This window comes from Amblyraja radiata, chromosome 17, assembly GCF_010909765.2.
Source record: "Amblyraja radiata isolate CabotCenter1 chromosome 17, sAmbRad1.1.pri, whole genome shotgun sequence".
NCBI classification, from domain to species: domain Eukaryota; kingdom Metazoa; phylum Chordata; class Chondrichthyes; order Rajiformes; family Rajidae; genus Amblyraja; species Amblyraja radiata.
Genome location: NC_045972.1, coordinates 13,295,833 through 13,308,831, shown reverse-complemented (window position 1 = coordinate 13,308,831; position 12,999 = coordinate 13,295,833). Strand labels below are relative to the sequence as shown.

The following is a 12,999-nucleotide window of genomic DNA, read 5'->3' as shown; positions in this document are numbered from 1 at the left end:
AGGGGGCCTGTCTGATGTGCAACGGCAAGGTGTTCCAGAGTGCCGGAGCAGCTACAGAAAAGGATCTATCCCCTCTGAGCTTCCGCTTAGACCTCGGTACCTCAAGGAGCAGCTGATCAGCTGACCTGAGGCACCAGGCAGGAGCATATAGGTGGAGCAGCTCAGAGTGGTAAGGCGGGGCGAGCCCATTCAACGATTTGAAAACAAATAAAAGAATTTTAAAATGAACTCGAAAGTGCACTGGGAGCCAGTGAAGGGAGGCCAAAATTGGCGTAATGTGCTCCCTCTTTCGAGTTCCGGTCAAAAGGCGAGCGGCAGCATTTTGAACCAGCTGGAGACGAGCCAATGAAGCTCGTGCGACTCCAGAGTAGAGTGCGTTACAGTAATCCAGCCTAGATGTAATAAAGGCATGGGTTACTGTTTCAAAATGCTGCCGCTCGAGGATGGGCTTCACCTTTGCCAGCTTCCTTAGGTGAAAGAAGCTGGACTTAACCACCGTGCCTATTTGTTTATCTAGTTTAAAATCACCATCCATCCTAAAACCCAGGTTTAAAACTGTTGGCTTTGCGGACAATGCCAGTGGACCCAAGTCAACAAAGGGAGGTTCACGGCAGCCATTGGGGCCAAACAAAATCACCTCTGTCTTTCTTTCATTAAGTCCCAGAAAGTTTAAGGCCATCCAGGACTTAATGTCCTCAAGACAAGACAGAAGTGATTTTAGAGAATAGTCGTCTTCTTTCCTGAGTGGCATATATAACTGGCTATCATCTGCGTAAAAGTGAGCCCTGTGGAACCCCATATGCCAAGGGAGTAGAGGATTCAAAGCCAGCAAGGCTTACACGCATGGATCTGTCTGACAGATAGGACCTGAACCATCCCAGGGCACTGCCACAAATGCCCACTTGGTGCTGTAATCGGGAAATTAAAATTCCATGGTCCACTGTATCGAAGGCGGCAGATAGGTCCAGCAAGACAAGAACCACATAATTACCGGAGTCGTTTGCCAGGAGGATGTCGTTAAAAACCCTAAGCAGAGCCGACTCTGTGCTATGCATAGCTTTGAATCCAGACTGGAAAACCTCCCGAATATTGTGCTCATCCAGGAAGAGTTTCAGCTGAGCATAAACTACTTTGTCCATGATTTTAGAGATAAATGGCAACTTGGAGATCGGCCTAAAATTGGCCAGAACAGTTTGATCCAGGCCAGGCTTCTTAAGTAGTGGTTGCACTACTGCATGTTTAAAATTTACGGGGACAACCCCAGAACACAAGCTACTGTTTATGATGGCGAGAACCGACTGCCCTATACTCGGGAAAACCTCTTTAAAAAGAAGAGGGACAGCATCACAAGGGGAACCCGACGGCTTAATATGCCTAACCACATCCTCTAGACCCGACAATGTCAGAGGCACAAACTTATCGAATGCCACCAGGCATGGGGCCGGACAGAGGGGTCAGAGGCAGGAGCTGAGATGAGAGCCCTTATAGAAACAACCTTATTGATAAAGAAGTGCAGGAAGTCATTGCACAATTTGGACGATGCTTCCAGGTAGACAGGCTGTGGGGCATTTAAAACAGAATCAATGGTTTTGAATAACACACGTGGGTCGTGACGCTTAGACACTATTATATTAGACAGGTAATATCTTTGGAATGTCCACCACAGCAAAATGATTTCTTTCTTTATAACTGCAAAGTACTAAGTTCCATATAAAAATACTTTCTTAAAGTAAAATATTATTTCCAAATTTATTCTCATAACCTTATGTTATCGGCATTTAATGGTTCAAATCAGAAATGTGCTACAAGACCATTTGCTTTATATTACACTGCAATTGTAATAGCTATCCAACTTAAGGTTACCAAATCCTAGTTCTATAAGAAATGGAGGCAAAACTGTGCACTTGGACTGATGATTTCTTGTTTTATTTTTGTCTGTTATTATTTTTAAAAGGAGGAAGTTATGGCAGAGGAACATCGGTTTGCTAGAGATTTTGTTTAAGCAATCAAACTGAAAGTAGACGTGGTCAAATGATTGTTATCAACATTAATGTAGATGGTTTATGCATGCAACCTATAATGTAGCTACCTCAATACCACTAACCACGCCTTAGTTATCTCAGTATAATTGTGATATCTTCCCCTTGCTCCTCCCCTGGTTCCAGTATGCCTGAAGACTAGATGCAGTCAGTACTGGGACGTGCCTTACATGTGCCTTTATTAAATACTCAGTAAAGTTACAAGTGTGTCAGACTTGACTTCTTTACATGGTGTCGGCAAGTTAAACGCGCGCCTCCTGTTTATCGGGTTTTATTTGCTCCTAGTTTTACTAGTGTTTAAATCTCCTCCACGCTATGGCATTCTCGTGCCGCAAGCCCTCGCCCCTTGTCTTTGATGCTGACATTGCGGAGCGATGGGCTACTTTTGCGCTGGACTACAACCACTTCATCAACATCGTGCACCGAAACTACCCTGATGCGATCAAAGCCTCACTTCTGCTGAACCTTGCCGGTCCTGATGTTATGAAGCGAGCTCAGACTTTCACTTACAATCCAGCGGTCCTGGATGACAACGACCAGGTCATCGAGCCGGCGGAGTCTGCCAACGACCCGGTATGTCTCTTACGAAAGTTTGCGGAAATTTGTGACTTGCCCTCCAACCGTATATTGGAGCGGGCCAGATTCTTTACAAGAAAACAGCGGCCTGACGAGCCTGTTGAATGTTTTATTGCTGACCTGCGCTACCTTGCTCAGCGGTGCCGTTTTTCGAGAACATGTGTGACCAGCTCACTAGAGACATTTTAGTCACAGGTATGCTGGATCAGAAGTTACGATCCGAGCTGCTGCGAAGACCAGATCTCACCCTGACTGAAGCTATGCACGCATGCAGACTGGCTGAGGTTGTTGCCCCGCTACACGAGCAGAGGGGGTCTGACAGTCGGTCTATCAATCTGACTAGTGTTACCATGCCCCGTCCCAAGCAGGACAACGTTCAACCTGCACCGGCGCTGACATATGCCGCTCGGGTCCCGATTGCTAAGAAGTGCCCCAACTGTAATTACATCCACTCTATGCAGTCGCAGTGTCCAGCATTTGGTAAAGCTTGTAATTTCTGCAAGATGAACCATTTCTCGGCTCCCGTCCCAAGAACAGTACCATTGGCCCGGCATGGCCAAATACATTAAAGCCCGAGTAGCCTCCTGTCTTGACTGCAACACCCTGGCCCCACATCAGCAGCGCCAGCCCCTTCTACAGCAGCCAGCGCCTGCTATGCCCTGGACCTCGCTGGCTGCTGACATATTCGAATGGCGAGGCAAGCACTACCTGGTTTTGGTTGATTCATACTCCAACTGGTTCGAGGTGGACCTTCTCCCTGCTATCACTTCTGAGATGGTTATCAGCAAGCTGCGCAGACACTTTGCTACCTTCCGGTCCCCGGTCCGCTTACAGACTGACAACGGCCGGCAGTTCACCAGCGCAGAATTCAAGGCTTTCGCTGTCAAGTGGAACTTCCATCACACCAGCAGCCCTGAGTACCCGCAGAGCAACGGACTGGCCGAGCGAGCTGTCCGCAGTGCCAAGAATTTACTCGAGCAGTCTCGCCTGTCCAATTGTGATTTTTACCTGGGTCTGCTCAACCTCCGCAACATCTCTCGAGACTCTACCATGCGATCCTCTGCCCAGCGCCTGATGTCCCGCGTGCTTCGCCCACCGATGCCGATCGCACAACAATCCCTGATACCCAAGGTCCTTGAGCCTGCCGCCGTCCAGCAACGGATCGATCACAAACACGAGGTACAGCGCCGCTCTCACGACAAGTCCTGCCGCCCGCTCTCACCACTACTGCCTGGCCAGGTGGTCCGCATGCAGACAGCCACCGGATACTCTCGACTCGCGACCGTTGTTGGTGTGGACGACTCCCCGAAATCTTACCTGGTGGACTTTGATGGAGCTGTCTACCGTCGGAGCCGCCAGCACCTGTTGGCCGTGAACGAGCCGCAGCCTCCTCCCGCGGCTCCTTACGCCCCTCCGTTGTGCTTCCAGCCTGCTGTTACTATTTACCCTGCTGCTCCCTGCATGCCCCGGTCCATTCGCTTGCCGCGTTCTCCTCCTTCTGTGCCTCCTGGTTTCGGGCAGATGATTTCCTCCCCTGCTCGTTCTCTTTCTCCTCCTCCTGGATCCCCGTGCCGGTTGGGTCTCCTCCCGCATTCCCGGTTGGGTCTCCGCCTGCTTTCTCCTTCCCGGCTGCTACCGCTCCGCCTCCTCTTCTATCTGGTGGAGAGGGTGATGGTGCTATACGCACACGCTCGGGTCGGGTTGTCAAGCCTCCTGTCCGCTACGGTGAATTCACCTAAATTTGCATGTGTTGTATAATCACACTGCCACTGTTCTAATTTCATTTTTAGATTTCTAAGGGAAAGGATGTAGATGGTTTATGCATGCAACCTATAATGTAGCTACCTCAATACCACTAACCACGCCTTAGTTATCTCAGTATAATTGTGATATCTTCCCCTTGCTCCTCCCCTGGTTCCAGTACGCCTGAAGACTAGATGCAGTCAGTACTGGGACGTGCCTTACATGTGCCTTTATTGAATACTCAGTAAAGTTACAAGTGTGTCAGACTTGACTTCTTTACAATTAAGATAGGCATTTTTATGAAATTTAATTTCAACATGATGCAGCTACTTGAAATCCATTTGCAAAAGAAAATGAAAATCCTGTTCATTATCAAAGTTCAAAGAATGTATTTACTATAAAATGGCCTCTGTCAAACCACAGTAATACCAATGTTTTTTTTTTTACATTACCTTGCCCTTGATAACATTTCTGTTGAAATTCTAATTTAAATTCATCTTAAGAAGGTTTATGTTTAAATTGGAGGATTAAGGCTTTGAGAGTGTTTATCTTTTGTTAACCAAGAACTATTTTTTCCACATTTCCTCAGCACAATTTTTCTGTAGATCATTTTGGTTACACTGATCCACCAATATCTCAGTTCTTCATGCTATCAAAATAGATAACAATCCTGTATCAGAATGAAATAGCATGGTGGTCATCAAATCTGGTTATGCATAATGCCAAAACATCAGTAACACAATATCTTCAACTTAGTCAGGAAGTCTTTCCAAACAAGCAATTTTTCATCCATTATTCATTTCCTCTTCATTGGCACTAAATATAACATTTTGGCTAAACTTATCAAGAATGCAAGCAGATTTCAGGAAAGGATCATATATTTTGAGAGCTTCGCAAGAATTTTGTTGGATAATTCAGGGTATTGCCCATTTCCCTTGACACTTGTTCCATTGACTAAAATTATTCAGTGAAAAGTAGCATTCTAAAATTTTATTTGAACAGTTAGCCATCCTGGTAGGTGTCGGAAGCACAGGAATCAGCATCCAGACCTGGAATTCAGAAAGTGGCAACAGCACATGAAACTCCGCAGCCGTTGGTTAAAAAGTGGTGCATTAACAACTTTGTCGTTGGATGCTCTCGTAGAAAAGGAATGGTGGAATAAAGATTAAAAGTTCTGTGTTCAGTGACCTTGAAGTGTGTTTATTATATTCAGATCAAGGCGAGGATCTGACATTGGCGACGAAGATGATATTCGTACCCAGGCGTGCAAAGCACAATGGATTGGTACTTGTGCCAGCAGAGACCCGGAGTGGAGCGCGGAGACCTGGAGTGATGCACGGAGCCTCGGAGCGGAGCGTGGTGACCCAGAGCCCGGCGCTTCGTAACGGAATAACCGGCAAGAAGAATTAGGACCCTCAGCACCTCGGCCTCACGAAGACACCAACTCCGATCCGGGTGGGTAGTCCGAAGTTTTTTTTGACAGTGAGAAGCATGCTGGAAGCACTGGAAACAGCATCTGGAATTCAGAAAGTTGCAACAGCATCTGAAACTCAGCAGCCGTTGGTTAAAAAGCGGTGCATTAACAACTTTGACGTTGGACGCCCTCGTAGAAAAGGAATGGCGGAATAAAAATAAAACGTGCTGTCTTCAGTGTCCTTGAAGTGTGTTTATTATATTTGGATCAAGGCGAGGATCTGACAGCAGGATTCAGTGCTTTGTTCCATCTGTTAAATGGTTACAAACAGGAAGAAAATTCCAAAACTGATCCTACCTTTAGCAAGGCCCCAGCATTGTACATTTTAGCTATTTAGCTTTTTACAGGCTAAGAATTTATAAACAAACCTGGTGCTGAAGGATCAACTAATTGAAAGGGGACTTCTTAATGAAAGATCTGAATTCCGTAACGTATAAAGTATACTTATAATAAATAAATATTCAAAACCTTGGGGTGGATTGAGTAACAGACTTAAATATGTTCAAGACTGGAGGACATTATACACTATAATAGTGAAATTACTCAACCAATGCTGCATATTTGCATTTATATCGTACATAGCCTCCATTTAATTATTTATGAACATATCGGACTCTTTAATCATCCTAGAACAGCTTTGAAATTAGCGGTCGATATGTCTCCAATGTCAAACTTTTGTTTTTTGACCATTGGTTTATTCAGCAGACTAATAGATTATGGACAGCAAAAGCAAAAGTACAAAGTTATGCCTGAATCATTCAAGTTTGTTATTTCCAACAAATATGTAATTTAGACAAGGCAGCAGAAACAAAAAGCCTTTTTTTTAAATCTCCTCCTTGGGCCTGGGGCTTTGAGTATTACTGCAATGATGTTTACATGTCTCAAAACCATACTGTGGCAGACCATTACATATTAAATTTGAAACAGTACTTCAACAAAAGTTCCAAACAAAAAAATTATTATAAATTGGCCTTTTGATTTGATAAGATCATTTGAATCAACAGCTGAATCGTTGCCTGGCATTCTGTGGGGTACAACATTCCCATGAGGAACAAGCTCAATATCACTGATGTATAAGCCATGGAAGCAAAAGTATTAATTTTCCAAGGTAGACACAAAATGCTGGAGTAACTCAGGACAGGCAGCATGTCTGAAGAAGGGTCTAGACCCGAAACGTCACCCATTCCTTCTCTTCAGAGATGCTGCCTGGCCCGCTGAGTTACTCCAGCATTTTGTGTCTACCTTCGAATTAAACCAGCATCTGCAGTTCTTTCCTACACATTATTAATTTTCCAAGACTGTGTACACAGCAATTCTCACTAACATAATGCAACGTGGAGCTTTACTGTAGGAAATTAAGTTGCCAAATTCGATCCCTGATTTGTGCGGAGTTACCCAATCTCATTTGGCCATCTAAAAAGATAATGCAACCATTCCAGGGATTCTCTACTCCAATCACAATTGCAAGGGAAGTTAAATTCATCAGGGATTTTTCCACTTTAATGAACACCCCAAAATTCTCATTGGTGGCACTGGATATGGAAAGGCTGTGTGATTAGAAATGTTTTCTATTATTAATAGACCTTGCAACTTATTGGCTGAACTTGCACGGATCAGGTCTTGGCATACATTTCAGCCAAAGTGCTAAAAAGTTCCAGAAACACAAGTTCAATTTAGAAGAGAAACAATAGCTAAAAATAACATGATTTACTTCAAAACCTTGTGGGTTAACATGAACAGTAAGCACAAGCAGTTTACACATAGAACTATCAAATGTCTTGCGTTTAATTTAGAAGATATGAACGAATATCTTGATAGCATGGCCCAAAACCAAAATGACATTCTCTTCCTACCATCCAATGCAATTTTGTGTAATTGGACCCGACCCGAAGTGAACTCAAGTGACAAAACAAAACATTTAATACACAAGGCCAGTGGTCCCTGTATGTGAAGTCACCATCATGTCATTTATAATTAGGATTAGTTTAATTTGGCAAAATGTTCAACACAGACATCATGATTCAAATGGCCTGTTCCACTGCTGCATAACTCAATATTAGTCCCCCTGCATCATCACCAAAAGCACTATTATGTGAAATTTGACTGACCTAATAGTTGGTAAGGCACCAGTAATTTGTGACTTCTTAAGGGCCTGTCCCACTGCGGCGACCTAATTTGCGAGTTTAGAAGAGTTTGCGCTCGACTCAAACTTGCAGCATGGTCGACACGTGGTCCTAGGAGGTCACTGTAGCTCTCCTTCATGCTCGAGGGAAGTTCCCGCGTACTCGCGGCCTCAGTTTGGCCGAGGAAAATTTTCAGCATGTTGAAAAATTTTCCGCGAGTAAAAATTGGTCAGCATGGTTCTTTTGAACTCGTAGTGCAGTGGAGTGGGGTCGCTAGGCAGTCGAGGTAGCCGTAGGCAATCTCCTTTGCTGACCTGGCATTTTAATTGGCTCACTGGGGTTTTCAGAACCAAGGAAAACCGACCGGTAATGTTAAATGCCCGCTAAACTTTATTAAAAGTTGTCTGGCTTCTTAAAAGTGTCTCCACTCCTTCTCCCCCCCCCCCCCTCCCCCCAGCACTCTCTAAAGGACTGTGTGTGTGTGTGTGTGTGTGTGTGTGTGTGTGTGTGTGCGCGTGTGTGTGTGTGTCGCGGTTTCATCGATGACGGTCGATCCAGCTCGAAGTTTTTCAGGCAAATGCTCTCGAGCTTGAAGGTCGAAGACAGTCGCTGAAAAGTCGCGTTAGTGGGACAGGTCCTTTACACAGATAATGCAAGGGTATACATGTTGGACAACATAATTTCATTATTCTAAAAGCAAAGTACTGTTGGTGTTGGAAATCTGAAGTGAAAACAGAAAATGCTGGAAATATTTAATTTATAACTTTCATTAGCCTCAAATGTTTGATCATCAGCCTCAAATGTTTCTCGCATGCTGAGCATTTACAGCAACTATTATTTCCTTCCAACTTCACCACGTGGTATCGCCAGCTTACTTGCAAATAAATTACTAGTCATCGCCGTGACTTTCATTCACTGATTCTCACATTCAGAACGATGTCTCTGTTTACAATTAAAAAAAAGAGAAAGGCAAAGAGCAGGATAAGGGAATAAAGTTGATTGGATTCTTGAAAGTAGAAGAGGATGTGAGATGGAAAAGAGAACTGGACAGACAATTACAAATGGTATAATAACATAAAATGCTGAAAATACACAACGATTCAGGCAGAATCTGTAAAAGAAAAAAAAAGAATCAACATTTCTGGTCCGAGATTCTGCATCAGAGGAGGAAAGAAAACAATCTGGAGGAAGGAATAGTAAAGATGAGGGTAGACAAAGGTGCTGGAGAAACTCAGCGGGTGCAGCAGCATCTAAGGAGCGAAAGAAATAGGCAACGTTTCAGGCCGAAACCCTTCTTCAGACTGATGTGGGGGGGGGGGGGGGGAGAGGGGGGAAGAAAGGAAAAAGGAAGAGGAGGAGCCCGAGGGCTGAGGGAGAACTGAGCAGGGGAGGAGACAGCAACGGATACCGGAAATTGGTAAATGTTTATGCCACTAGGGTGCAGACTGCCCATGCGGAATATGAGGTGCTGTTCCTCCAATTTCCGATGGTGCTCACTCTGGCCATGGAGGAGGCCCAAGACAGAGAGGTCGGATTCGGAATGGGAGGGGGAGCTGAAGTGCTGAGCCACCGGGAGATCAGGTTGGTTAATGCGGACCGAGCGAAGGTGTTTGGCGAAACGATTGCCAAGCCTACGCTTGGTCTCATCGATGTAGATCAGCTGACATCTAGAGGTGACATAAAGATGAGGGAGTGGGTGCTGGAAAACAGAAGTGATTGAAGAGATGAAGGGTGTATGAAGCGTTTTGGATATAGGTAGGGAAGGATTAGACCAGGGGAGGATAGGATGGAGTCGAGGTATGCGAAAATTAATTCAGTGGGACAAGAGCAAGCAGAAACAATGGGTCTGCCAGGGCAGCTCTGTATATGGAAGGTTAAGTTTCAGTTGCATGGAAAAGTAAGGAAGGGATGGGTAGAACAAAGGTAACATCTCTGTCACTCATTTTGTTCACCATATAAATCCCTGCCAGATTATGCCTCTTTGTCTGCCTTAAGTGTAGTTAATAGCAGGGGTGCAGGATTGTAGGTCGGCCAGGCTGCACTTGCATAAGGAGAAAATCTGAATAGAAATGGCTGGTTTTGATACAAACAGAAAAAAGTGATTTATTTAAAGTTAGAGAATTTGATAATGGTTTTTGGATGCAAGATGAGCTGCTATTTTTCAAGCTTGAATTAAGCTTCATTACAGTGGAGAAGGCCAAAGATAGATATACAAAGAACCATAATCTGCTTCTGATTGGCACATTTACTTACTTGATTTCACTTTATCAGATGTTTAAAAAATAACTGCAGATGCAGGAAAAATCGAATGCAGACAAAAATGCTGGAGAAACTCAGCGGGTGAGGCAGCATCTATGGAGCGAAGGAATAGGTGGGCGGCGCGACTCTCGTCAGCAGCGGCCTCTGCAGTCCGTCTGTGTTTTATTATTTTTTGTCTAGTTTTTATGTAGTTTTTGTTATTTTTTTGTTGGGGTATGTGTGTTGGGGGGGAGGGGGTAACTTTAAAATCTTTCCCCTGCACGGGAGACCCGACCTTTTCTTTGTCGGGTCTCCGTTGTCGTTGGGGCTGCAACGTGGAGCGGCCTCCAACAGGAACGACCTGGGGTTCCAGCTGCGGAGCTGCCGACTACTCACCGTCACGGGGCTGGCCGAGTCCGGAGCGGGTGGAGCTGTGGTGGAGCGCTGCTGCCACCCGACCTCCGGAGCTTCGGAGGCTGCAACTGCGGGTCTGGCGGACGGCGGCACCGGGAGCCCGCGGGTCCCTGCTGGGTGACCGCTTTTCGGGGCTTCTGCAACGGCGACTTCTCCCGCCCGAGTTGCGGGGTTGAAGAGCACCTGGAGCGGGGCCTTACACCATCGCCCCGCGCGGCTTGGAATGGCCGCGGGACTTTGCGAGCGCACGCCGGGGGCTCTAACACCAAGACCCGGTGCGCGATCTTGCATCACCCGGCGTGGCTTTAATGGCCGCGGGACAATCGCCATCGCCAGCCGGGGGCTTTGACTTTGACTCTGACTCTGACATCGGGGGGGAGAGTGCAGTGGAGAGATAAGTTTTTTTTTGCTTTCCATCACAACGATGTGATGGATGTTTGTGTAAACTGTGTTGTGTCTCGGGTCTTTTTGTTTTGTAATGTATGGCTGCAGAAACGACATTTCGTTTGGACCTCAAGGGGTCCAAATGACAATAAATTGAATTGTATTGTATTGTATTGTATTGTAGGTGACGTTTCGGGCCAATAGGTGCTGCCTCACCCGCTGGGTTTCTCCAGCATTTTTGTCTGCCTTCACTTTATCAGATATTCCATTTGTTCTACCCATTCCTCCTCCATCTGAAACTAACTTGTTTTGACTCCCAGTTTTTTAAAAAAATCTCAGACATGAAACATCAACTCTCTTTATGTTTCCACAGATGCTACCTGACCGGTTGAAAGTTTCCAACATTTGATGTTTTTTATTTCATATTTCCAGCATTTGCCGCTTTTTGATATCCAGATGGGTTAACATGAACTCACCCATATTTCCAGTGAACAAAAGTATTTCATGGTTCATTGCATACATTATATAAAATCATGACTTAAAACAGATAATTAAAATGATAAAAATTAGACAGAGTACAATAATAATGACACAGAAGGGGCTCTGTGATAGTACTTTGCACTTCAACCCTTTAGCACCACCTTTCACACCTTAATTTAATCTCAAGTAATATATATATAGAAATATAAAGAATAACCACAGAGTATTCAACACAACTTGTTTAACAGGAAGTTGAAAGAAGAAAGTCTTGTTCATATAACAATTGTAAACTATTTCAAGTTCAGGATGCAGTCAGAAACTTTACAAGACTGTTGTAACCATCTCCTATTGACTCATTATTCATTTTAATATCATCTGTGGAAATAAGTTGCAAGTGTAAGTCATTGGTGTGATGCTAACAACTTTATCCTACTCCATGATAGAGCTAGTCTAAAGTGCACCAATTTAATTTCAATTCTTCTCAGAAATAAAATCTCTGTAGCCATTTCGATCACCCATTAGTTTCTTCACCTTATCATGGATGTTCGGGTCCTATGGTCCAACACAAGGTGGATGCTGGTTTTAAGATAAGTTAATAATCAATATAGCTTTTAAAATTATTCTTTACATGGTAAAAATGTGTGTAGAAATTACCACATTAACATGAGAACAGAACTCATCCTTCTGAGAAAGTGTCTCTCCAGAATTCTACATCATTTTTACATTTTTCAAGCTGTCATCTCCTTTTAATATTGTACCTAGTATAAATCCATTCAGGATTATATTATAATGCTGATGATTAAGTTTTACTTCAGAAAGCTAAAGTTTTGGTTTTACCATTCATTAATGTCTTGTAGTTTTATTTCTACTGAGTTAGGAATACTATGACAGAGGCTTCAAAGAATAAAGAAAAACAAGCATAACTACCCTGGATCACACAAAAATGTGTACCAATGCTTTACCCTTGCAGGATATAGTATTAATCGTTACCCAGTTGTAACAAGGAGTTAGCAACTTTATCCTCTATTATGTGATATATGTTTGGTTCTTAAATAGAGTACCCTCTGGCTATTTGTATTATGTTCCATTTGGTCCTACAGAGGGAATGCGTATGCGGAAAAGACCTTGCTGTAACTGTAGTTTGAAGAGCTTGCAATTTGCAATACGTAGTGCTGCGCAACCTGTTCGACGGAGATCGGAAGGGAGTAATGGCTTGGTGTGATGCCAGGTTCCTGTACTTCTGCGAAATTCTCTGACAAAGTCATACTGTGTGCCTAGAAGTAATGGAGAAAATATGTCAAATGTTGCTTTTCCAGCTACAATTGGAGAGAAGATGTTGAAGTGAAAGTTTTCCAAAATATAACATATCCAGTTGAAAGCCATCAAAAACAGAAGGTTTTGCCATATAGAACATTATGGGAGACTCCTTTTATGGTAATAATGCAAAAGTCACATTTCTCAGAAACCTTTTTTAGTCAATTAAATTTCAGGATCTGTCAATTAGTTGCAAAGTCACATTTATTGTCTA

General features: G+C 44.0%; 1 protein-coding gene and 1 long non-coding RNA gene across 2 annotated transcripts in view; one reads left to right on the top strand and one right to left on the bottom strand.

The window, feature by feature from the left end:
* Nucleotides 1-1,931: 1,931 nt before the first annotated feature.
* On the top strand, nt 1,932-4,792 carry LOC116982513. Its single transcript, XR_004414480.1, has 2 exons — nt 1,932-2,052; nt 4,646-4,792. It is a non-coding gene; the product is annotated as an uncharacterized LOC116982513 (long non-coding RNA).
* A 6,529-nt stretch (nt 4,793-11,321) lies between these two features.
* The window catches only part of gan (gigaxonin), a 59,663-nt gene continuing 57,985 nt past the window's right edge, over nt 11,322-12,999 (bottom strand). Inside the window, exon 11 of the mRNA XM_033035763.1 lies at nt 11,322-12,745. Coding sequence (XP_032891654.1) covers nt 12,549-12,745 — 197 coding nt within the window. The 3' untranslated portion in view covers nt 11,322-12,548. The remainder of the gene's footprint in view (nt 12,746-12,999) is intronic.